The sequence below is a fragment of the Arvicanthis niloticus genome, chromosome 15, assembly GCF_011762505.2.
Source record: "Arvicanthis niloticus isolate mArvNil1 chromosome 15, mArvNil1.pat.X, whole genome shotgun sequence".
Classification (NCBI taxonomy): Eukaryota; Metazoa; Chordata; class Mammalia; order Rodentia; family Muridae; genus Arvicanthis; species Arvicanthis niloticus.
The window spans coordinates 57696560-57724005 of NC_047672.1; the positions used below are offsets into that span (position 1 = coordinate 57696560).

Genomic DNA, 27446 nt, shown 5'->3' on the forward strand with positions numbered 1-27446 from the left:
AAAATTCAGTTGGATCATAGAGTCTATACATAAATTTTAAACACATCTTTTAAAACGAAGCAGAAGTTTTTGTACAAGTTAGAAAACTTTAAAAAAAAATAGGCGTAATAGAAACGTGTAAATACTCAAATTCACTTAATGTCTAGTCAAAGAAAACTATAAAATAAGTTATGTACTGTCCTGCCGCTCACCTCAGATCATTTAAATCAGATCGCTAAGGCCGCAAGATCTCCCAAGGAGAGGACAGTCAACCAGCAAACTGCCCCACAGCTGGCCAGAGATGGTTGCTGGGCAGCTGAATGACAGCAGGGTCCACCTACTACCCCCTTGCGACCAAAGCCAGCTCATAAACGCCAGAGAGAGGCGGGACACAACTGAGCCTGCGCAACCTCCATCGCCACAATCACTGACATTCGCCGCGCGGGCGCGCCCCCTCCAGGCTTCGGAGTGCCACAGAGAGGCTCCGCGGGACTGATCTAAGGACTGCTAAGCCCAGGCCAATTTCTTGACCTGTCTCCGCATCTCAGCACCTACAACTGTGCACATCCTCCTCCCTTCACGCTCCCAGCCCATCACTTCTAGTGTGCATTTTGTCCCACACTGCTTTAGCTGCCGCTCAGCGATGATCTCCCTCCACCGGACGAAGCAATTTGTTGATGTCACTATCTGAAAAAGTCTTGTAGTTACCTGGATGTCCATATCGTTCAGACAGGTATCAAATTACCATGTATCTTCTTCAACTTTACTAATACTTGCTAAAAATAGTTTGATTTCATTTTTGCTTATCTAGTGAGCAGTGCGTTTTTAAATAGGACTTAATGCTCAGGAGAACGGAGATTTTTCTCAAATACATTTTTAGAGTGTTATTTAGTTGTATATTTCAGCCTTTACAACACTTTTGGGACACATGTGCAGGAGAGGGGGGTGCGCGGGGAAAGAGGGCTCACACGTAGAGGTCAGAGGACAAGTTGCTGGAGATGTCTTTGACCCCCTCTTTCCACCGTGTGGGTCCTAGGCATCAAACTCAGATTGTCAGTCTTGGCAGCAAATGCCTTTACCAGCCAAGCCATCTCACTGGGTAATTTGATAGCAACTCCTTCCGTGGAATACTCTGTGGCCAGTAAAGCATGATCTTCAGATACGTGTTTTCAAACAACCTGGTTCAGGACCATACTGAAAATGTTAACAGTCTACACTATGCAGGAAGGTAGTCACTGGAAATATAGCTATGACTGAGGAGCTGCCCTGTAATTTTACTTAATTTCCATTGGAATAGATACATGTTTGCTAGTGTTTACTTTATTGGAAAATACCATATATTAAGGTCTCAGTGTCACCCCCCTCTCCCTGGGGGGAAAAAAAGCCGGTAAGATCACCAACTGTTACTTCTGAAAAGCTGTAGAAGACATCTTAATTGCTTTTCCAGCCCCTAATTTTTCTTTGGAGTACTCTATCCTTCTATACCAGTGGTCCTCAACCTGTAGATTGGGATCAAATGAACCTTTCACAGTGATCACCATTGGAAAACACAGTTATTTACATTATGGTGCATAACACTAACAAAATTAGTTATGAAGTAGCCTCAAAAATAATTTTAGTTGGGAGTCACCATAGCATGAGAAACTGTACAGTAAAAGGAGGCATTAGGAGGGTTGAGTTCACTGCTCTACACTATAGAGTCTATAGCATCTGTGATTTAGGGGAGGCAGATGCTACCTCAGGTTTAGGCTGAACCACACAGCTGCATCAAAAAAAGCATTCTTTCAGTTCCTAGCCACAGTCATGGATTCAGTCTTGGACATGTGACCTTGGCCAGTGGACATGAAGCTCTGGTCTCCGACTCACTTATCCTCACTCTGAGACACTGCAGTCCTCGTTGGTTTTTAAAGCTTTGGATCTTAAAAATGCTCTGTGTGCCACAATGTAAACGTACGAAATGCCTAGAACTAAGCACTTTTAATTGGTTCAGATTAAGGTGGGGTGTGATGATACAAGCTGTAAGCCTCGCCACACAGCAGGGAAAGTTAAGAAAGGAAAGCGCATAGGTTTACATCAATCTGGGCTACAGAAAAATCTAATCTCAAAATAAACCAGTAGATCTTCATGTTTTATTTATATCACAAAGAAGATGAGCTTTTCTGCATGAAGACAGCCAAACACCTGACTTCTTGAACTCTGACCTTCAACCCCATAGGGTCAGTTCTCACTGAGATCCAATGACACACCGATTTTAAAATGCATATAAAAGGCTTGAGAATGCCCACCATCACTTTGAAATAAAAGTCAGAGTGAGCACACTTGCCTTATCAGACACAAGATTTATTGGAAGGTTGTTATAATTAAGATGTGTCATTAATAGAAACATAACAAAAGGGAAAGAGACCTTCCAGGGAGCATTTTCACACTCTCATATTCCAAGCAGCATCAGAAAGCACTGGCAAGCGCACCATCCACTGAGCTGGGTACCTTTGGCTAGGCCAATGAGAAACAAATTCCATCCTTATCTTACAGCATATATTATATATAATATTATATATTTATTATATATATTTATTATATATATATTTGTTTATTATATATAATATATTATATATTTAGAATATATATATATATATATATATATATATATATATATATAGTTTTATAAACTAGGTTCCTTTTTGTTGTAGCATGACTATGGAATGCCCCCTTAAGCTATTGTGCTTGAGCAGTTAGTTGGTCACCAGCTGTGGCAGTGTATCATTTCGGAAGGCTGTAGAACATTTAAAGGGTGGAGCCTTTTGGGGGAAACGTGGAATCCAGGGAGGACCTTGAGGTTTTATGGCCTGTTCTCCTTGTTTCGCTCTACACTTGACTGTGGATGCAGTGTGGCCAGCTGCTTCCTGCTCATGCTGTCCTGGTTTTCTGTAGCATTCTTGGTTGTGTGATCTGGAACTGTAAGGCAACAGAGACACTTCCTCACTTATGTTGCTTTTGTCACAGCAAAAAAAAAAAAAAAAAAAAAAGTGATCAACATTCTCAGTTCCTTTAGGTTGTTTTTATCATGACAATGCTAAGCTTTGTCAAATGCCATTTTTAGATCTACTGAGATAACCATGTAAATGCCTATCCTCCAATCTATTTATATGCTTTATTACATTTATTGATTTGTATTTGTATCTGATGACCCAATCTTGCCTCTCTGGGATGAAATCAACTCAGCCACAGCATCAATGTTCTTAGTGTGGTCTTGAAGTTAGTTGATAAATTCGTGAATATATTTTATTGAGAATTGCTGTGTATATGTTAATTCGGGTAATTGGTCTACAGTTAAAAGTTCCTGCACAACAAAGAAAATAATCACCAAAACGAGATAACAAGGTTTCAAGGGAAGCACACACAGGATTCTTAACTCCTATCACGCACCTACCTTCAACGCAGTAGCCAATAAACATATCCATGTATATTGTTACAATGTTTACATTAACAAAGAAGCAGAAGCGGCTTACATGCCCATCAATAAATGAATGACTAAAGAAAATATGGTTCATATACACTATATAAAAATAAAATTATAACATTTCCAGGAAAATGAATGTAACAGCAAAGCATGAAGTTGTGTGATATAATCCAGAATCACCTGTGGATTCTGGATTTTAATGTATGTGTAAATATATGTGTATAAGTGCAGGTCATGAAACTAGAAAGACAATTGAGGGGGTTGAGAATTTGAGGGATGAAGAGGAGAAAAGCAAACAGAGAGAGGAGGTAATGCAATACATGGAACATGAGAGCAGAGGAGGGGATTTAAGGTAGGCAGAGATGCAAAAGAGTAAAGGGGGTAGGAGAGGAGGGGAAAGGGCAGGAGTAAGAACCATGTGTGTGGAGCTGGGATGCAGCTCAGTCAATAGAGTGCCTTGCCCAGTATACACGCAATCCCTGATCAATCAATCCCCAGCGCCACAGAAATCAGACATGGTAGCTCATGCGAATGATCCAAGCACTCAGGAGTTAGAGGCAGGAGGATCGGAAGTACAAGGGTGTTCTCGGCTGCATAGTAAAAGGATGGCTAGGATACATGAGATTCTATCTCAAACAAAGAACAAATATAAGAAAATGTTATCATAAAACCCACTAATTTCTATGCTAGCCTAATATTTCATTTAAATTCTCTGTCTCCCCCCTCCCCCAAAAAGCTAGGCATGATGAACCATGACTTTGAAACTCTAAGTTTAGGGACAGGCTGTTCAAAATAGTGAGTGCTGGACCAGCTAGGGCTGCATAGTAAGCCTCTGTCTCAAAAATAAATAAATAAATAGAAAAAAATCAATGCTGTGTTAAACAGTAGGACTGATGACATCATTCACTCTTGATTCTAATCAATCCCAAAGGAATTTTGTCTCTTAATAGGATATGATAATTATTCTCTCTCTCTCTCTCTCTCTCTCTCTCTCTCTCTCTCTCTCTCTCTTTCAAGACAAGCTCTCACTATGCATGTTGCCTAGTAGGACATTCTTCAGGAATCCTGAGAGATCTGGCCTCGGTTGGGGGCATTGCTGGGGGTCTAGAGGACAGAAAAAAATCAGGGTTTTCACCAGGATCTGTTTAGTTCCCTCCGAATGAAGGCAGAGGGCAAAGAGAGGCAACAACCAGAGGTTTGCTACACAGTTGGTCGTGACACTGAGGGATTGGACTCAGAGAAATGGAAGGGAGATCTGAAGTGAGCCTGTTTGCCTGGTCAGAGTGGCCTGCGGGATGCCAGTGAGTGCCTGCTGCAGTTGAGTTCTGGGATAAAGCCATGAGTAGGAGGAGGGAACTGAAGAGAGGAAGTTGTTTGCGATCCACCAGAGATGGGGCAGGTGGGCCAAAGGTGACCGCTGCTGGATTTGGAGTGGCCGAGGGAGAGGTGAAGATCTGTGGTTAGCCTTGCTTGTGTAATTTCAACATCGTTATCATACTAGTAACATCAACATTTGTCTTGTAGGTTCAAAGGGAAAAAACACGAAAAATAAAGTTATAGTCTTAGTTCGTGCAAGAGCTGCCAGTAAGTAAGATGTCTGAAGATGGGAGTGATGTGGAGCCTGAAGTCACTAGATTTGAGATACTGGAGGAGCTTGTATCTGAAATAACAGATCTCCCGAATGAAGCTTCTCTTTACTCAGAAAGTAAAGATTACAATCAGATTTATGAAGCAAATCTTTCACAGTACATAGAAAAGTCAAAAGATTCCTCCACAAGCCAGCTTAATAAAAATGAAGAGAAAAATACAGGGATTCCATTTTCAGACACTAGCATAGATGTCATTCTGCTATCAAACCAAGAAAGTTTGCAGAGTACTGAGTCGTCAGAGACTAAAGTAGCTGAAGACTATCACCCAGTCAAATTCCCAACTGGGAGAAAATTTAGAGGACGAACCTTTAATGGAAATCAGAAAGGATTTGACCTGGAGTCTGATACCTTTACAGTTAAGCTTGAGGCCAAGGGTTTACAAGAATTCCCTGTAGACATTTTAAAAGTCAAATATGTAAAATATCTATATTTAGATAAGAATCAAATAAAAACTTTCCAAGGGGCAGACCCAGGGGATCTGCTAGGACTTGAAATTTTGTCCTTGCAAGAAAATGGATTGCCATCAATTCCCTTGGAGATTCAGTTGTTTCACAATTTAAAGATACTAAATGCCAGTTATAACGAGATATCACACATACCCAAAGAACTACTACAACTTGGGAATATGCGACAACTCCTCTTAAATAGTAATCATATTGAGACTTTGCCTTCTGGCTTAGAAAATCTCAGATATTTGGAAACTTTAGGTTTGGGTAAAAATATGTTGACACATATACCAGACTCTTTGTCTAGTTTAAAAAATTTGAAAATTCTCAATCTGGAGTTTAACCAACTAACAATATTTCCTAAGTCACTATGCTTTCTTCCAAAATTAAATTCCCTAAACCTTACTGGAAACATGATAGGCAGTTTGCCAAAAGAAGTTAGGGAACTGAAAAATTTAGAAAATCTTTTAATGGATCACAATAAACTTACTTTTTTGGCTGTGGAAATATTTCAATTGCCCAAAATAAAAGAACTTCATCTAGCTGACAATAAACTGGAAGCCATTTCACCCAAAATTGAGAATTTCAAAGAACTCAGGCTGCTCAACCTTGATAAAAATTTATTGCAAAGCATACCAAAGAAAATTTCCCACTGTGTAAATTTGGAATCTCTTAGCCTTAGTGATAATAATCTAGAAGAACTTCCTAAGAAAATCCGCAAGCTTAAAAATTTGAGGCAGCTCCATGTAAACAGAAATAAAATGATAAAAATGACTGAAGAAATCTCACATCTTGGTAATATACAAATCCTGGAGTTTTCAGGCAATCAGATCACACATGTTCCAATTGAAATAAAAAACTGCAGAAAAATTACAAGAGTTGAATTGAGTTATAACAATATAATGTATTTCCCAGTGGGATTGTGTGCTTTACAGTCACTTGACTACTTGAGTTTTAATGGAAATTATATTTCAGAAATCCCTGTGGACGTGTCATTCAGTAAGCAGCTGCTTCATTTAGAGCTGAATAGAAACAAACTCACCATATTTTCAGAGCATTTATGTTCTCTCACTAACCTTGAATACCTGGATCTTGCTAAAAACCAAATAAAGACAATTCCGCCCTGCATCTCTGCTATGGTATCACTACATGTTCTCATTCTGTCTGATAATAAGTTCCAGATTTTCCCAAAGGAACTGTGTTCTTTAAAAAACTTGCAAGTGCTTGATGTTTCAGAAAATCAATTACAGAAAATACCTTCAGAAATATCCAGACTGAAAAAGATCCAGAAGTTAAACTTGTCAAACAATAATTTCACACATTTTCCTATTGAACTGTGCCAACTTCAAACTCTGGAGGAGCTGGATATAAGTCAGCTAAGTGGAAAAAAGGTAAGAGTGCTCCTCTGGGCATGGAGGGGAGGGAGTCTAGGGGAATCTCAACCTGAAGAACAGGGTGCATGTGTCCTGGCTAGTTGTATGTCCATTTGACATGAGCTAGAAGCATTAGAGAGGAGGGAGACTCAATTTAGAAAATGCCTCCATAATATCAGGCTGTAGACAAGCCTGTAGGGTATTGTCTCAGTTAGTGATGGATGGGGGCAGCCCATTGTGTGGAAGTGGGGTTCCCATCTGGGCTGGTAGTCCTGGGTTCTATAAGAAAGCAGGCTGAGCACACCATGAGAAACAAGCCAGTAAGCAGCACCCTTGCATGGCCTCTGCATCCAGCCCCCAGGTTCCTGCCCTGCTTGAGTTCCTACACTCAATGCTTTTGAAAATGAACTGTTGTATGGAACTGTGAGGGAAGTAAACCCTTCCCATCCTAAGCTGCTCATGTCACAGTGTTGAGTCACAGTTATAGTAACCATGACTAAGAACATGCAACTGCTTATATATGTATTTTAAACAGGTGACATGTCCTCTGTTTAAAAAACATGGCTTAGAGACACACCATTCTACACAAAAGCTTTACAGGATATTTCATATACATGCAATGTGAAACGAAGAAAATTTTGTAGATTACTTTCTTTTTAGTTCATTAGGAGATTCTTCAAATTGTGTGTGTGTTGTATATGTATGTATTCCTGGGGGTGTGTGCATGGATGCATGTGGGTGCATATGGGTACGCATGGGTGCATGAATACAGAAGCTAGATGTGTTTGCAACTGTGCTCCATTTTTGCTGCTGCTGGTGCTGCTGGTGCTGCTGCCTCTGCTGCTGCTGCTGCCTTCTCTGCTGCTGCTGTTGTTTAGGCAGGGTCTCAGTATGAAGCCCTGACTGTCAGAAACCATTTAGGAAAGGCTATGGCAAGCAAATGCATTTTCCGGATGGCTTTGATGGGTGTGCTCTGGAGGTAACATCCCCAGAGACTTTATCCCAGGATTTCTTCTGGCTACTGATGTGCCTTTCCTGCCACTATTACATTGCCAAATTACTCCTGGGCATCAGGCCACCCCATTGGGCAGATTTCCTGAAGAATCAATATGAAGACATACTTGCATGTAGTAATGCTGTATAGAAGAATTGATGATTTCAAAATTCCTCATAATAATTTTATAGAATTTCTAAATTAATACAAGTAATTTTAAAGCCCATGTAGAATAAAAACTACAAATAGAGCTCTGTAAAACTTCATGGGCCATGATTAATTACACTAGGAAAAGAAAGCAGGCTTGGAACAAATTTGGAATCATGCCACTATCTGGTAACTTAAAATCATAAATTGGGAATGGACAATTTATTGTAGGTTCAAGGATAAAATATAAAAGATTGACTAGTTTATCTTATACAAGACTTTAAAATAAGACACAAGGCAGATAATTGTTCTCTTGACAAAACCACACTAACTTGTGACATAAAAATTATTGTATTAAACGTATAATGAACCTATGGTGCTAGAAAATAGATAAGGAATGTTTAGTCAGGTCCTAGTCTTTTTTTTTAACTTCTTTTTTTTAAATTTTATTTTATATTTTGTTTACATTTAAGATGCCATCCTCTTCCCCCATTTCCCCTCCCTAGAAAACCCCTGTCCCATGGCCCCCCTTTTCTTTTTGCTTTTATACAATTTTTTAAAATGTTAATCAAAGGATTTATAAGTTTGGTAATGCTCAATCAGAAGCGTAACCCAATACCCAACTTAGATATAAAAACTATCTTTGACTGGTGGAGACCTGTGAACATCTGCCTCCATGTCCTCTCTCTTTTTCTCTCTCTCATCACCTAGCTTTTCCTCTCCTTCATCTTCTCTCCTTACTCCATCTCTTCCTCTCAGTACTCCTTCCCACTTAGCTCCTCCTACATATCACTCTTCCTGTTAAAGTTGAAACTTTTCTCTCAAAATACAATTAAAGCATACTTATTCCTAATTGTACCAGTGAGGTACAAGATAGTCCTAATACCCAGTCCATCATTTTGTTGACTAACCAGAACCTCTGTCATCTCTTCTAACTAAAACACTTACTTTTTGATCCTGGCTTTTTTTTTTTTTTTTTTTTTTTTTTTTTTTTTTTTTTTGGCTTTAGAATGAATATCAGCTGAAAACCATCTACTCAGATCTTTTCTCTCAAAGTAAATAGCCAGGATTGGCTATGAGACTATAGGTCTTCAACCCCGTCAGAAATCCAGAATGACTGAGTTAACTGAAGTTATGGGAAGCACTAAGCATAGCTTCTAAAACTTAGCCAATTTATAGAGACCGCTGAACACCTGAAAAGCCCCTATACTACTGAACGTTGGAGCATCAAATCTTCAGCCTTCTGGCCCAGAGTCATCTGACAGACCTTAGTGATGCAGGATTATTAAGGGCTGATTACTCTATCTAGGCAGATATAATCAGTCGACTATTCTGCATGTGTGTTCTTTTCTGGACAGTAATTTGTCTGTAGATGGAAAGAAGCAATTCTTGCCTAGTGGCTGTCACCACACAACTGGAGTAACTCCAAGGATGCTCAATTTCTTCTTAGAATCCATGACAGGAAGCTGTCAGGAGCAGACAGGTCTCTAATCAGAATGGACATTAATATATAAATATTTGTAGCATCAATTCTGTGGACTTTTGATGTTTTGAAAGCCAACTATCCATGTAAGGTAACCTGGACTGTTGTCTGTTCACTCCTCTCAGCTATTTCTAAATAAAATATGGGAAACCTCCTAACAATAAACTCAAAGCCATGAACAGGTCCTAGTCTTAATGCAAAGACCTGTAAACAATTCTGCAGTAACTCTCCCCAAACCTTGTCTATGACATGAACTATTGCATTAAACTTATTTTGAAATTATGGAATGTAAAAACACTTAGAAAACCATATAATCAATAGTCCCAAGAAAGTACAAAAACTAAGAACAACAACAACAAAAATGGCGGCATAGCCCTTTTCTGCTTGAGCCAATGGGCGTGTGTCTATATGTCTGGCCTCCACCTGAGCCCATCTTCACTAGGGTTACATGCAAAACCCTCTTACAAGTAGGTGCTGGGGATCCAAACTCAGATCTGCATACTTACTTACAAACACTGAGTCATCTACTTAACTCCTATCATAAGTTTTAACTTGCCCAAATCATGAATGGCTCTGGGGTCAATCCACACTACCAACAATGCACTGCTGAAAATCTAGAAAACTGAGAAGATAGGAGTTATTCCACACGCATATCATAATAAAACTACTGTATATTGCTTTAATATACTTTTAATCCTTTTCTTATACATGTTTATAAGCAGTTATAAACTGCTTATATATAAAAACACTATAAACTCAATTTAAAATTTTATTCTACACAAGCTTTTCTTTTTCATACTACACAATAATTTTCCCAATAAGTTTTATAATAAATACATGGTTTATGTAACTAATCTTTGGTCGAGCATTTAGAAATTTTCTTCATGATGATGCCTTAATAAGTTTCTTTATAAATGCATTTTCATGTTTAAAGCTGTTTTCTTTGGAAATTACTCCTGAAAAATTGATAGATTATTGATTTGTTTGTTTGTTTATTATACTAGGGATCAAACCTAAACCTTACACATGGTAGGTAAGGGTTCTGCTACTAAATTATACCTCAAGCTTGGTAAATACAACTTACTTTTTAAAAATTAAAAACAACTATTGATATATTCTTAGATCTCAATAACAACAGCTGTCATCTATCTTTAATGCTGAACTATTTATTCAAAACTCTGTTCTTAAAAATCTTCTTTGATGCTCAAAAATAATCTCTGTGATCTATGGCTGCAGTTACAGCTCAGAACCAAGTTATGTGGCCTTTATAATGTAACACCTACTGCGTAATACATTTTCAGTGAGCCTGCCACATGAGTGGCTTGCAGCCTAAGTGATGGACTGAAGAATGAGACAAGTAAAGTAGCTTTTGAAGTAAAATACACGTTTTGGTTCTGTAATATAATTACCAGCTAATTTGACTAATTTCCTGGAAGTACGTTGATTCTCTCTTCCTGTGTCTCGTGACTTTTTTAGTCTATGTCCCTAATGTTCTCCTTTTCACTAACTCTTTCTTTGACCTCATCACACTCTCTTGTCACACACATAATCCCTGTCACTCTAGTTCCACAGTTGGCAACTTTCCCTGGAATTTCCAGTTGTCTCTGCTCTTGCCTCGTTTACTCCAGCAACCACCTGCATGGTGCTCTCTCACTTATTTTCCTGTTTTATCAGGCTTTGTCACAGTCATCAGACTTCTTTCCATAGGACGATTCTCTTTTATAATGCCTATTTTATGTATGTGATTATTTTGCTTTGGAGTATGTGTGTGCTACATGTCTGCCTGGCTCCCACGGAGGCCAGAAGAGGATGCTTGATCTTCAGGAACTGGAAGTGAAGTTTTTTGTCAACTGCCATGTGGGTGCTGAGAGCAAACCTGAGTCCTTCACAAGAGCAGCAAATGCTCTTAACTGTGGCACCAAATCTTCAGCTCCGTGGGGAATGCTGTTAATGTGTTGTATTTGGCATGGTAGTGCCTGACTGTGATCCCAACATTCATAAGGCTGAGGAAGGAACTTAGTGAGTTGATGCCCAACCTAGGATCCAGAGGGCGACTCTGTCTGAAAAAGAAGGGAAGGAAGAAAAAAACAGGGAAGAAGGGAGAGAGAGGTAGGAAGAGAGAGGAGAATTCATGATTGAAGAAGCTGCCAAAAGCCCCAGTTAAAGGCTTTACAAGACCATTTCAACAGTCTTTAGATGGAGAAACATTATTTATAAGAATCTCTGTTCAGAATAATATCCAATGTGGTTGAAAATGTCACTTTGATAGTCTGGAGATGGAACATGTAAAAGATTAGTTTATCTATTAGCTGATCAATAACCAATCATCTTTAGAAGATGAATACGATTAGTCACAGATCTTCCACTGGGCAAAGTGATGGCTGCTCAGCAGGACTCTGCTTCCAGCATCTGCACCGTCTTCTCAGAGCTCTCTCTCCTCTGATAAACACTAAGCAAGGATTTAAAGAATATTTAGCCAAGCATGCTTGCTGCAGGATGTGAGCATGCTGTGAACCCCAAGATTGTGTTATTTAATGGAAATACCTGTTTCTAGTTGTGGTGTGGCTCAGCCCTTAGCACACACATTAAATTCCCCTGTCTAGAATACAGACATGACGTTAGCACACACCATTTATCTAAACAGTGAATGTGAAGTTAGTTTGTAGAAGTAAACACCCATGTTTGAAAGTGACATCTAATCGAGTGGTAGACATTATGAAGAATTAGAGAAAGATGTGATAGAATATGATATTCCCAACTCTCATGAGAAGAGGCAAGAGGGAGGTACAGAGTGAAAGAGAGGAGAGAGGCAGTTTTACCCAGAGAGTTTTACAGAGATGGGTTGAAGAGAGACCAAGCTAGACACAGGTGAAGACTGAACCAGCCAGTGAATGAGGAGCCAGAAGATTAGAACAGATTGCCAGAACTAGTTTGAGACCAGGCAGAGCAGAAAGTCAGAGGTTGAGAGAGAAGCCAGTTTGAATCAGTGAGCTTGGAGAGAACTTTGGGCTGGAACAGCTGAGTGAACCAGCTAGCCAGAGCTCAGAAAAAAACCAAGAAAGAACAGAATTTATTTATATGTCAGCAGTAGGTCCCACGGGCTGAAAACATTCTTGGCCTAGATTAGATTGGACAGAGACGGGAAGCTTCCAGGACTGGCCTAGGTTAGCAGATGGAAGCACTAAGTCTCAATAATTACCACAGGAGAATAAAAGTTACATTTACACATGGTTGACCCTGTCTTTAAACCCAGGAAGGGGGCGGGAGGAGCAAGGTGGATCTCCATGAGTTTGAGGCCAACCTGGTATACATAGTCCCAAGGAAACCAGGGGTACATAGAGAGATACTATCTCAAAATAGCAAGACAAAACAAAAATAAATGAAATGTTCAAAAAGAATATTTGAAGAAAATCATGGGCAGGCCCGCCCACCTATGCTGATCTTATACCTACTGTATAAGCTTGGAAGTCTTGAATGGTCTTGCTTACTCACATATAACTCTAAAGTATCTCTTCTCCATACTGGGCACCTCCTCACTAGCCATATTTATGCATGATTTTAATCTTGCTTTATGTATTATACTTTAAACCCTACTCATTCTTGTGTGTGTGTTTGTGTATGCTTGTGTGTATGTATCATGTGTATGTTTGTGATGTGTGTGATTTGTATATGTGTATGTATGTGTTGTGTGTATGTGATGTGATATGATGTGATATGTGTGTGTATCTGTGTGGTATGTGTATATGTATGCATTGTGTATACATTGGTGATGTGTCTGTGTAGTATTTATGTGTTGTGTATATGTTGTGATGTGTGTGTGTGTGGTATGTGTGTGTATGTGTTGTATGTATGTCTGTGATTTGGTGTGTGTATTTGTGTGTTGTATGTGTGTATGTGTGTGCTGTGTGTATGTTGGTGATATGTGTGTGTGGTATATGTGTATGTATATGTTGTGTGTATGTTTGTGATTTGGTTTGTGTATGTGTGTGTGTGTGAGTGTGTATGTGGTATGTGTATCTGTGTGGTGCTGGGAGTTTAGTCCCAGCAATCTCCAGGTCCCTCAGTAGAGACAAAAAGTTGGAGAGGAAGAAGTGATTACCCGGCATGGGTACCAGGGGAATCTAGCATCCTAACTGACTGGCAGTCAGAGTGCTTCTTTATTTATACAGAACTCAGAAGACAGGGATCGATTCATGTTGTCCTAAGACATAGATCATATTACTTTTGTCCCTGGACATGGGTTTCAACTTCCCCTTGGTCCTAAGTTTAGTCATCATTGATAAATCGTGATAGAACAGTTATCTTTTCGAATTATTTTTCTTATCAGGTCCATAACCCAATTAAGAATCTGGAGGCATATTTTAGCAAAGCATGACCGCCTATTCTCAGGCTGGTAGCTTTTGTGATTTCAAAGGCACTAGACAGAAAGAAAATCTCCAGCCCAGCCTGAGCAGATTGCCATGTCCAGAGCAGTGTATTATCAATATTTAATAGCCACAGTGCCAATTGTCATGAGGTCCAAGAAAAATCTTTAAGCCAAAGCTGCTGTGGTTGTTATTCAATTTCTGACACAATACAATGTTTATATTTTATATCTTTGTAGAATGTATTGATATGTCTAATCTTGGTATTCTTTTGTTCCTTGATCATATGACACCACACTGGTCCTACAAGCTAACTTTTCTAGGAAAGGGGAGGTCTTAATTCTTCATTCTCTTACCATTTATCCACACCATTCTTTGTCAATCGGTATAAGCCCCTGTGTATGGTAGAGATAAGTCCAGCCAACCTAACTTTGTTGCTGTCTCTTTTCTTCCGGGGCATACCATGTGCAGCCCCCCATCTTATGTGCCACGTAATCACCTGAGCACACAGCAGGAAGATGCCATTCATCTGATCTGCTGCCAACCCCTCTAGCCTATGGAATCTTGTTTACAGTTTTATGTTACTTTATTCTGATTATCTGGTTCCTGAATAAGTACAGGGTAGATGTTTCAAGAGCTTCTTGGAGTCAGAACCTCATAAGGAGATCCCTGGTATCTTGCAGTCACAACTTCCAGGGCATAAGGAAAACCTTCAAGTAGGGCCAGATAAGAATATCTTTCTAAAATCAGGATCAGTATGCTCAGGATTTTCTTGGGGAGCCTTAGAAGCAGTACTCCTGGAAGAAGGCATAAGTGGTTCATAAGAAATTTTCAATAAATTTAATATCCTCAAGTTGTACCAATATTAAAAACTCCCAAGCATGTAACATGTGGAGAGCAAGACCAAAAGTGAAAGATGCCAGAGTGGTGATTGCATCATGTGGCTAAGCTTTGTGGATCTTTGTAAAGCAACAGTGCCGGCTTTATGACTTCTACTGTTCCCATTAGATATAGCTGTTCCAGTTCGGTATGTGTGTGTGAGGTGGACTGTGTGTGTGGTGTGTGTATACTGTATGTGTGTGTCTGTATATATGTGGAGTGTGTGTGGTATGTGAGTATGAATGTGTTGTGTGTGTGTGATGTGTGTGGTGATATATTTACAATATGTGTGTTGGATGTGTGTTGTGTGTATGTGTGTATTGTATGTGTGTTGTGTGTATTGTATGTGTTTTATGTGTATGGTGTATGAGTGTAGTGTGTTTGTGGTATGTGGTATGTAGGTGGTGTGTGTGGTATGTGTGGGATCATGTATTATGTGGGGATGTAGTGCATGTGTGTGGTGTGTGTTTGCTGTGTGAACATGTGTAAGGGTGGATGTCCTTATCACTCTTTGTGAAGAGATTAGGAAAAAGTATGACTGATGAATTGGAAAAACTTGAGGGACGAAAAATACAAAGCGGCATCAGCCTTAGGGAGAGAAGAAAGAGATGGGGGTGCAGACACTGTGCTGGCTTGGAAAGTGAGTGGGCCCCAAGCAACAGTGTTAACTGGGGAGCACAGATCAGACTGGGGAACATATGGGTGCTACACAAAAGCCCAAGAATTTCAGGAAGTGGAGTCACTAAGAACTGTAACAGAATGAAAGTATCTCCTTACACAAAGGCTGGAACAAAACTCTTACTCTTCCAGTTACTTTCAGGGGGAAATGTAGGAGACATATTTATGGATTTATAAACTTATAATTGTGTGATCATCCTTGCAGCTAACAAAACTTCCAGAAGAGATATCTCATATGACTCAACTCAAAACACTCAACATCTCGAACAACGTCATCAAAGAAATTCCTAAAAATATAGGGGAGCTGAAAAGTCTGGTTAGTTTTCATGCAAGCAACAACCAAATAAGTTCCCTTCCACCATCCTTACTGTCTTTAAACCTTCTAGAGAGCCTGGATCTCAGAGGTAAGTGTCAAACATAATAGGAGGTAAGTAGAATCTGTAAGGAGAACATTGGTCTCAGATTGCATCTTTTTCTGAAAAAAATGTCAATGCATAAAGTGAGCATCAGAGGGAGAGGGGCTCAGTGCCTTTTCTACTTAGAGGAAATGAGCACAAAGTTGAAGAACTGGTTTCTTGTCTTGAATCTAGAGGTGGAAACATCAGGAAACAGGCGCTATGGTGGGGGATGGGAAAGAAGAGGAGGAGCTTTGGATGGGAAGCTGGGAAGAGGGCAATAAGGGGTGGGGTGCATAAATAACACTGTGGATGTTTGAAAAGACATAAGGAATCATACATAATGTTTACTAAAATTACATGTAATATAGATAGATAGATAGATAGATAGATAGATAGATAGATAGATAGATGTAGGACTGTAATAGGATGATTTGGTCTCTGGTAGTACACTGGGTTTGAGATAGCCAGAGACAGTCGCATGCTGGGCCCCAATAATACGAGAAAGTCCAAAGGGGTTCCAAAGGTTTATTGTTCATGGTGAATGTAGATGGTCTGGGTGCACCTCCCACTTAAGCCAGAGTGGGCCTGGCTTAAATAGGGAGGAGGAAGGGGAAGGATCTGGGAGGGAATAACTTAATTAGCTATGCCCTCTGGCCTTTAGGTAACTCATTAATATGGAAATCTCTTGAGGCTGAAGCCTGTAGTCATGCCCTCTACCTGCATTAGGTGACACCCCTTTGGGAGGTCCTCCATAGCCCCTTTGTGATTGCAAGGCGCAGATCAAATGGAGATCATAGACAGCATGTCAGGAGACTGGAATCTGGGGGTGTGGCGAGATATATGCCATTCCTACTCAGGCAATGGACACCTGTTGTGTCTCTGGCTATCTCAAAGCCAGTGATCTACTGGAGACCAAATCGTCGTATTATGGTTCTATAGATAAATAGATAGATAGATAGATAGATAGATAGATAGATAGATAGATAGATAGATAGAAAGCTTAAATGAAGTTATGCTATTTGGTGTAATAATGCTCCACAATAGACCATCTAATGAAAACTCCAGTACAGGCATGAAAAGCCTCTTCTCTAGCTGCTGGTCAGGGGAGTCCAACAGACTTCCAAAACAATCAGTATAACCATTGACTGTCTTCCAGAATTAGAAGGTAAGACCTATTACTCAAGACACCACACACTTTGGATACCAGACTTGGAAACATCAAGCTGGAACAAACCTGGAAGCCTCTTTCCTGAGTCTCACACTGTCAGACAGTGTTATGCAAGTTCTCAGGGGAGCAGAGCAACTGGTAGTCCTACACAGCTTCAAGCTTATGAAACACAAGCGTGACAGGACAGGAAGATTCCCACAGGGTCAACAATGACACGTTCGCCTTTGGGATAAGCGACAGTTACGTAATTGGACTTATGGCCTACTCAAAAGGAGGATATTGGTGCCTGTACTATAAACCTATCAAAGTACCCATGACTGGAAAGATCACAGCCTGGAGAGGAGAACCTACAATTGTCAGCTTCGTAAACCAATATAATTTCTTACTGTTTTCTAAAGAATTATCCTTATACCATAGATAATTGCATCTCTCACCCTCAATAAAGAAGCTTCTTTTTACAATGGATGAGACTACTTGGAAGATCCACAACCTATCAGAATTCAGGGAACAAGTTACTGTGGTACCCAATACCATCTGATGTACCTGCAATGCAACCCTTAAACCTAAGGCTTGAGGGAAATTGTGGAGAAAGGGGAAGGAAGACTGTAAGAGTCCAGGGCTTTGGATGCCTGCTGTTCCATAGTGTCCCCTAGGCATAATGAGGAAGCTGTGTCCACGAACTCTCAACAACATGATTGCTTAAACAAGTCCAGCATAATGACAACCTTAGCTGGCATGACACTGTAGACAAGGAAAATTCACATGGCCTCACCAACAGGTGAAGAGCTACAGGCTACGAGTGGCTACAGAGAAAGAGAAGATCAGCTTTTTCTGTGAACAGCTCCCACATTGGTTGTCCAATCCCAAATGGTCATCCCTGGATGGACATACACATGAACAAAGCTAAATGGACTCAGTAAGTCATAGATATATCATATATATCATGCTCAGGTACATGCATGTAATAACAATAATAAATAAGAGCATGGATCTGGAAGCAGAGACATGCCAGGGGTTGGAGGTGGGTGACGGAGAGGAGGGAGTTGTGTGGGTGCAGTACTTATATATAAGTTCTCAAAAAATTAAACATATTAAGAAGAAAAAAACCAAAATACCAACAAACAGAAATTCACAGAGCCGTCTGCTCTATTGGAGACTGAAACTCCAGACTGGAAATACATTGCCTGGAGATGCTTGAATTAGGACATCAAGACAGATTGACCAGGGGCATCATACCTTGCCTTCAGGCTGGGGCAGTTCTCTGTGGTTCCACATTAGAATTAGAAAATATTAAAACCCATTCTGTCAATCAATCTCCAAAGACAAACTGGGGTGGCTTCTCACAGGTCAGTGAAAAAGCCATGTTTTAACACCCGCTCCTAAGTTCTGGTCTGAAGGCAGTTCATCTCTGGAAGGGCCAAGGAGAGTTAAGGTTACCACAGAAGTGGCAATGTCCAGAAGCAGTGACTGAAGAAATTAACAAATGGTCACACATTAACCCTTTAAAGCAGTGGTTCTCAATCCTCCTGATGCTGCAGCCCTTTAATACAGTTCCTCGTGTTGTGGTGACACCCCTCCTGCCCCAAAATTATTTTTGGTGCTACTTCAAAACTGTAATTTTGCTATTGTTATGAATCATAATGTAAATAACTGTGTTTTCCAATGGTCATAGGTTATGCCTGTGAAAGGGTCTTTTGACCTCCAAAGGGGTCCGGACCCACAGACTGAGAACTACACTTTTAGTGTGGAATGAATGGTCAAGCTTTAAGCACAGAGCCTGACATCATGGTTTTAACAGATGCTAGCATCTCTGCCCCCAAGAAGATGGAATAGCAAATGAAAGAAAAGAACAAGGGCACAATGAACCTGGGAAGAACAGTTCTGTCACGGACACGGCCCAGGTTTCTTTGCTGTCTACTTTAAAGCCGTGGTGCTGGTTTTAACTCCTATCTGGCTAATTTTCTGATGACATTACGTCCGAAGTCTACAGCAACATCAGTTCTGATCCTAGCCTCTCTGTCTGATCAGTTATTAAATGGTTTGATAGTATCACTGTCTACAGTGCCTGCACAGAGCTTTGAAATGGTATTTTTCTGTTTTTATTTTTTTGTAATTTGCATACAGAGTAATGCGCTTTACTGTGATATTCCGTACATATATGCCTTTGCTCTTATTGCCTTCCTCCTCCTCCCTTACTTCCCCATGCTACTGCCTCCTCTTGTTGGTCCCTCTTTCTGCTTTCATGTGGCATGTATCCCATTACTCTTTTTGTCTTCCTTCTTTCCTCCTTCAAGATTTTTTCCTTCTCCTCTTCCTCCTCATGGTTCTCTTGCTACATTCATCACATACACACACACACACACTCACACAAATATATATGCACTTGTACACACATGTGCACATAAATATTCATACACACATGCACATAAACATGCATGCACATGTACACAATGCACATAAACATGCATGCAAATGAACACACACACAAAGTTAAAATCTAGAGTTCTTGGGCTGTAGAGTTGGCTTAGCAATTAAGAGCACTGGTTGCTCTTGTAGAGAATCCAGATTCTATTCTAAGACCCACATGACAGCTCACAACTGTCTGTAACTCAAGTGTTAGGAGATTCCCTCTTCTGATCTCCATGGGAACCAGGACTTCACATGGTACATATACATACATGCATGCAAAACACTTCTACACATAAAATAATACATTAATTTAAAACATTTAAATCCAGAGTCTGCATATAAGAAAAATAGTTCTTTCCATTCTTAGGCTTAATTTGATTAACATAATGAGCTTCAATACTAATTTTTATATTGATATCATTATTTCATTTATCTTTTAATGGTTGAATAAAATTCTATTTTGTACACCTGCCTTATTCATTTGCCCATGGATTGACATCTCAGCAGGCTCCATTTCTTAGCTATTGTGAGTAGTGCAGCAGTCACCATGGACAGACTATGGAGTGTTAGCTGAGTGTCTTTATATGTTTCCCCAGGAACAGTATCACTAGTTCTTTGTTTTGTTTTTTTGTTTGTTTTAGCTTTGTAAAAGCCCCTACCACTGATTTCCAGAATGGCTGTACTCTGTATATTCTCACCAGCAATGTATAAGGTCGCTCTTTCCTCACATTTGTTTGTTGCTTGAAAAAAACCTATTTTTAACAAAGTATAATATCCAAAGTGAAAGAGTGTATACTGCCAATCTCCCCTGCTAATGCTGCATGAGCTGTGCCAGACCTTGATTCTCAGTACCACGCTTCAACACAAGGAACAGCCCTTCATATACATGACAACTAACAGAAGTCTAAAATACATAAACAGTGCAAGGGAAGCATGCTAGTGTGAGATGACACTAAAGCACTGCAGACTGCCAACACTCCTGTGATCTAAAATTATTCCAGTCAGGATTGGCATTCATTAAGAAAACAAGTAGCGACAAATTCTGGCAAGGATGTCAAGAAAAGGGAAGCCATCACGTGGAGACGTTAATGAGTCCAGTCACTATGGAAGTCGGTCTGGAGGTTGCTCAGAAAACTAAAACTGGATCTCCCATGTGACCTTAATACCACACCCGTGTTTACACCAAGACTCCAAGTGAATGCATCACAGAGACTCCAGTACGTCAATGTGCACTGAGCACATTCCTGTGTGGGCAAGTGTAATGGAACCAACCTAGTGTCTAGCAGCAGAGGATTGACAAGGAAAATGTGCTATATACTCAAAACAATCCTTTAGTCACAAAGAATGAGGTCATGTCAATTTCAGGGTGATCATTTAAATGGATTAAGTTAGTCTCACATAGACAAATATAGCATTTCCTCTCATTTATGCTTTCTATATTTTATATAAATACAAAAAATACATGTATGGAAAAATAACACTGGAGAGAGCACAGAGGAAAGATGGGGTGTAAGAAAAGGGGGGTCGGGGCATGGGGGTATATGCTCAACATACAATATAAACTTGTGTAAAACTTTAATATTTTTAAAAGTTTATTTTACAAACGAAAATACCTACTCTGCAAAGTCATTTGCTGTATTGTAACAGGATAGCTTCTGGCCTCATTTTGTGACCTCCAGGAGAAACTGAACCACAGTGGTTTTTATACACTCTCCCTTTCCCTCCTAGCATGGATGTTAGTAAGAACCCTGGAACTGTCATCATTGTGAGTGTCCTTGGGCACTTTACCCAGATAGTAGACTTCTGCATATGTAGCTTCTGCTGCTATAGTTTAATTCTACAGAAACTTGTATTCATTACCATTTTTTCCTTACTAGGAAACAATGTGACAACTTTGCCCAGTGCTATCTACAAACTTTCATCTCTGAAAGAGATAAATTTTGATGACAATCCTTTGATGAGACCTCCAATGGAAATCTGTAAAGGAAAACAGATGCATACCATCACATGCTATCTCCAAAGAGCAGATGAAAGAGATGGTGGGTGATGAGTGAGGGATTATCGTCACAAGAAACTGTCTGGTATCTGTACAGTAAAAGAGCTTGCTTTGGTTGGATATTTTAATCTGGCAGTAAAATTAAATTATTTATCATCGTCATGTGAAGGTTAGCTGTTTATGTTAATAAATCTGAATATTTAGTCACGTGGATATTGGAATATCTAAAAGTGCTCTGCAACCATCCTACCATGTATCATAACTATACACACAAGAGCATATACCAGTGTAGGCTAATGACAAAATTGTACTAACAAGGACTGTCCTTCGTAAGCCACATTATACACTCATGCACATGGCTGCCATGCAGAAGCTTTTCTGAGACTCGAGCCTCCCTGAGAGCAGGAGCTTGAGAGAAAATTAAGTCACAGTGGCTGTCTCTTTCAACTCACTTTGGCTGACTGTGCTACATCAAAGGGAACAGAGTTTCACAGGTTCATGTAGTATTTCTATTGTATAGAGAAAGGTGGTCAAGTTAGGTGACTGAACTCCTATGCTAAAGTTTTGTTTCTCAAAGAAACAGGATGCTTGTTGATTGGCTTTTTACGTTAAAAGGACGGTAGGAATATGCATTATCATATTCCACGACAGGTAAGGAAGGCATTCTTGGCAGAATGACCTAAGACAGGCTGTCTTGTTAATGAAATAAAAAAAGGGGGAGAAGCAGAGAGCCTTTGGGGTTGCTTGGCAAGAATCTGACATGGGCTAAGGACAAGGAAATGGGCTGCTTGGCAGGAATGTGACATTGGCCAAGGACAAGGAAGTAGGCTTCAGGCAGGAATCTGACACTAGGCTAGAACAAAGAAGTAATTTCAGGCAGGAATCTAAATCTTAGTCTAGAACAAGGAAGTTGGCTTCAGACATGAAAATGACTTTGGGCTAGGACAGGGAAGTTGGCTCAGATATTTTGGTCATCCTGATAAGCCCTTAGAAACAGTTATCATGGGAGTGTTCATTTAAGTGGGTTTAATGCCTTGCTTGTTCTTTGACTATTTGTGTTTATTGTCTTGCTTGTTCTTTGACTATTTGCATCTATTGTCTTGCTAGTTCCTCAACCTAGAACTGACCTTAATACTTGCATGTAATCAAAATGGTATAAAAGCAAAAAGGAGGAGGGGGATGGGATGGGGGCTCTAGGGAGGGGAAATGGGGAAAGGGGATAACATTTGAAATGTAAATAAGTAAAATATCAAAAAAAAAAAAGACTGTAGAAAACAGCAGTATCTCAAAAACTGGGGAAGGGAAAAAATCTAGACATTCACTGCCTTTCTGTGTGCTTGAGTTGTCTTTATCCTGCAGTTTTGATCCTCAGGGAAGCTGGGAAAAGATCATGGGAGGCTTATTAATTCTGTAGTTTACATGGATTATAGAGTTCCTTTCTAAGCATTTTATAAAAATTAGATTTTCTCCTTATCATTAACATGAAATCTAGTCTGAGGGATTAATAGTATATATACAGTTTCTCAAAATGAAAAGACCAGAACATATTGGTCATGTTATGGAGCGTGAGAGTTCCCTAATTCTTGTAAAGTCTCACGGTACTCCAAAATCCCACTCCAGATCCCACTATCCAGAAGTTTCCTCTTTAAATAAGCACTAATGGATTTGGAAATATGGCTCAGTGGTTAAAGGGATATACTGCTGTTACAGAGATCTTGAGTTCAGTTCCTAGCACCCACACTGGGTAGCTCACAATTGCCTGAAATTACAAATCCAGGAGATCTGATATCCTTGATCTCTGTGGGTACCTACAATGGTGCATAGATCGCCATACTCTCACATACTCATAATTTTTTTGAGTCAGGTTCTCTCCATGTAGTAGTGGTTGTCCTGGAACTCCCTGTGTAAACTAGGCTAGCCTTGAACTCACAGAGATGGCCTGCCTCTGCCTTCACGAGTGCTGGGATTAAAGTTATATGCTGACATTACATAATTTTAAAAAATCAACATCTAACTAAACAATGAATTACTTTAATTTGAATATCTACCTATAAGACATATTTACAATAGATGTTAATTTCTCAAAGTAGTTAATATAAAAAAGCCAATATTGATGAAAGGAATCAAGTTCATTTTAAACAGAAAAAAGTAAAGAATTTTTTAAATACTTTAAAATTGCATGTTATATTCTTTTTATTATAAGTTTTTGATATTTGATGTATTTACATTTAAATGTTATCCCCTTTCCCAGTTTCCTCTCTGAAAACCCCTATCCCATCCCTCCTCCTCCTTGCTTTGATGAGGTTGTGCTGTCTCCCACCCACCCATTCCCACCACACCATCCTTGCATCCCCCTACACTGGGAAATCAAGCCTTCACAGGACCAAGGGCCTCTCTTCCTATTGATGCCAGAAAATGCCATCCTCTGCTACATATGCTGCTGGAGCCATGGGTCCCTCCATGTGTACTCTTTAGTTGACCAAGTCCCTGGGAGCTCTTGGGGGTGTGTCTGGTTGGTTGGTATTATTGTTCCTCCTATGGGGACACAAACCCTTTCAGCTCCTTCAGTCCTGACTCCTCCATTGGGGACCCCGTGTTCAGTCCAATGGTTGGCTGCAAGCATCCACCTCTGTATTTGTCAGACTCTGGCAGAGCCTCTCAGGAGACAGCTATAACAGGCTGCTGTCAAGCACTTCTTGGCATCCGCAATAGTGTCTGGGTTTGGTGTCTGTATATGGGATGGATTCCCAGACTTTCCAGGTGGAGCAGTCTCTGGATGGCCTTTCCTTCAATCTCTGCTCCACACTTTGACCCCATATTTCCTTTTGACAGAGGAGCCATTCTGTGTTAAAACTTTACAGATGAGTGGGTGGTCCCATCCTCCAACTGAGGGCCTTCCCTAACCTCTGGATATGGTCTCTAGAGGTTCTCCCTCCCCTTTGTTGGGCATTTCAGCTAATCTCATCCCTGTTGATCCTGGGAGCTTCTTGCTTTCCTGGCATCTGGGACTTGCTGGTGGCTACCCCCAGTTCCCCATCTCCCATTGCTACACATCTCTGTTGAAATTTCTGACCCTCTGTATATCATTCCTGTCTCCTCCCATGCCTGATCCTGTCCCCCTTTCCTCCTCCCCTCTTCTCTTCCTCCCAAGTCCCTCCCACCCTCTATCTGCCGTGAGTATTTTGTTCCCTCTTCCAAGAAGGACTGAAGCATCCACATTTTGGTCTTCCTTCTTCTAGAGCTTCATATGGTCTGTGAATTGTATCTTGGCTATCCCAAGCATTTGGGGTAATATCCACTTATCAGTGAGTGCATACCACGTGTGTTCTTTTGTGTCTGGGTTGCCTCACTAAGGATATTTTCTAGTTCCATTCATTTGCCTGAGAATTTCATGAATTCATTGTTTTTAATAGCTGAGTAGTACTCCATTGTGTAAATGTACCACATTTTCTGTATCTATTCCTCTGTTGAAGGACACCTGGGTTCTTTCCAGCTTCTGGCTATTATAAATAAGACTGATATCAACATAGTGGAGCATGTGTCCTTATTATATGTTGGAGCATCTTTGGGTATATGCCAAGGAGTAGTATAGCTGGATCATCAAGTAGTACTATGTCCAATTTTCTGGGGAACCACCAGACTGAGTTCCAGAGTGGTTGTACCAGCTTGCAATCCCACCAGAAATGGAGGAGTGTTCCTCTTTCTCCATATCCTTGCCAGCAACTGTTATCACCTGAGTTTTTTTTTTATCTTAGCCATTCTTATTGGAGTAAGGTAAAATCCCAGGGTTGTTTCGATGTGCATTTCTCTGGTGACTAAGGGTGTTGAACATTTCTTTAGGTGCTTCTCGGCCATTCGCTATTCCTCAGTTATTTAGCTCTGCACCCATTTTTTAATAGGGTTATTCGGTTCTCTGAAGTTTATCTTCTTGAGTTCTTTATATATATTGGATATTAGCCCTCTATTAAATGTAGGATTGGTAAAGATCTTTTCCCAATCTGTTGGTTGCCATTTTGTCCTATTGACAGTGTCCTTTGCCTTACAGAAGCTTTGCAATTCTATGAGGTCCCGTTTGTCAATTCTTGATCTTAGAGCATAAGCCACTGGAGTTCAGGAAATTTCCCCCTGTACCCACGTATTTGAGGCTCTGCCCCATTTTCTCCTCTATTAGTTTCAGTGTATCTGGTTTTATGTGAAGGTCCTTTATCCACTTGGACTTGAGCTTTGTACAGGGAGATAAGAATGGATTGATTTGCATCCTTCTACATGCTGACCAACAGTTGAACCAGCACCATTTGTTGAAAATGATGTGTAATAAATATTCTAAGCAGCCATTTTAGGTGATGGGGCTCCTCAGACACTAAAAGTAACAGTGTGGGGAGCAAAGGAAGACAGCTCAGCACTAGATTGTTATTTTCAATTTTAATTGACGCATATATTTGATAAAAAAGCACAGAAGAAAACTAAATATAAACCCAGAGCATATTTTTTTTAAAAAGAAATAACAGTTTCTTCTATGTTCAAATGTAGAGAAAATCTTAGAGAAGATATTCAACATAGTTGCCAACAGCATCACTGAAACAAAATTTGAATTTTTGCAACAAAAACTACACATGGCAAGCTCAGAGAGTAACGTCCCTGTAAAGACGTAAGTATGAATGGCATTTGGAAAAAAATGTATTTTCATTTCTCCATTGGTATGATCTTGATACTACATCGTTTGGAAATATTTACATCAACAAAAACTTTACTGTGCATGATAGGCTTTGCTTATGACATGTGTGTGGTCCTCGTTAGGCAACCATACAATGCATTGAAGAAGAAGGGAGGCTTGTGAGGATGAGCTACTGGGCTTTTAATCTAGCCGGCTTCCAGACCTTGGGCATGCCCTTTTCATCCTCTCTGCTTCACTTTTTTTTCCAGTGGTAAAATAACATACTGAACTTAGAAAGTTGCCGAGAGGATCAAGTGAGACTAAGCTATAACAGATTACTTATAACATTTGCTGTATTGGTTTATAGTAAACAGCCCATGGTGATTATTGTCTTAAGAGCTGAATGTAAGTACTGAGGTAATGCTTGCTTCTGTGTGTTAGGCTCATGGTGAATGATAATATACACTGTCTTCAGCTAAATTCAGTGTTGCATAAATGTGGTAAATTAATTTGAATACTTAGACAACCCTTAAGTAGCTTAAAATAAAATGTTCTTGGTTGGTAATTAAAATAATTGTTATTTAAAATTTTCACAGCACTATTCCATTAAATGAAAGAATCTACCAGACATTCATTAAGTGGAAAGCAGAGAAGAATGTATTATTTACAGCTACTGCCTTAAGAGACAAACTTTTTCGGGCACTAAATATGATAGGTGCCTATGATATAATGGACAAGATCACAGCGCTGAACCTTTATACAAGTGCCATCAAACTCTAGCTAGTGGATCTGAAACGGCAGCTTGAACCTTACCACGCACTTACAGAGCTGAAAGCCGACCTCTGTGCTGTTCTATTTTGTTGATACAAGGAAATTATTTGCATATCTTCTCTCTTTTTCTTTTTTTGTTTCCTAGTAGTTTGTGTGTGTGTGTGTGTGTGTGTGTGTGTGTGTGTGTGTGAACATGCATGTGACACAGTTGGCATGCTGAAGTGAAAGGAAAACAGGTGTTGATACTCTCCTTTCATCGTGTGGGTCCAGAGACTGAAGTCAGGTCATCAAGCTTAGACCACACCATGTTTCTATTGATTTATTGCTAAGAGATGCTGTCAACGTTTGTCTACCATTCTAGTTTTATCCAAACAAAAATATCACAGACATGGCTTTGCATATTGTTATTGAATTTGAAAATAGTTCTATTAAGATTGTTTTAATATAGACTTTTATTTTGACTCTTACAAGTCAAGATGTGTAAGTAACAGGTTGACAGTGATTTCCATTGAGTTGAGAAAGAAGAAAAGTTTCTGACCTATAATGAAAATGGTATACCACCTCTGTTTCCCCCTCATTTAGAAATAGGGTATCTTCA

At 39.8% G+C, this 27446-nt stretch overlaps 1 protein-coding gene across 1 annotated transcript; it reads left to right on the forward strand.

The window, feature by feature from the left end:
• Positions 1–399: 399 nt before the first annotated feature.
• Positions 400–26967, forward strand: LOC117720879 (leucine-rich repeat and death domain-containing protein 1). The gene is made up of 6 exons (XM_034519581.2): positions 400–712; positions 4964–6925; positions 15658–15856; positions 21305–21466; positions 25954–26071; positions 26674–26967. Exons 2-6 carry the CDS (start codon positions 5033–5035, stop codon positions 26855–26857), a joined length of 2556 nt encoding a protein of 851 aa, XP_034375472.1. The 5' UTR covers positions 400–712; positions 4964–5032; the 3' UTR covers positions 26858–26967.
• The last annotated feature ends 479 nt before the right edge of the window (positions 26968–27446 follow it).

Coding starts and splice junctions, on each gene's coding strand:
- LOC117720879 (XM_034519581.2), top strand. CDS start 5,033: ATGTCTGAAGATGGGAGTGATGTGGAGCCTGAAGTCACTAGATTTGAG. Junction 6,926..15,657: donor GTCAGCTAAGTGGAAAAAAG/GTAAGAGTGCTC, acceptor TCATCCTTGCAG/CTAACAAAACTTCCAGAAGA. Junction 26,072..26,673: donor AGTAACGTCCCTGTAAAGAC/GTAAGTATGAAT, acceptor AAATTTTCACAG/CACTATTCCATTAAATGAAA.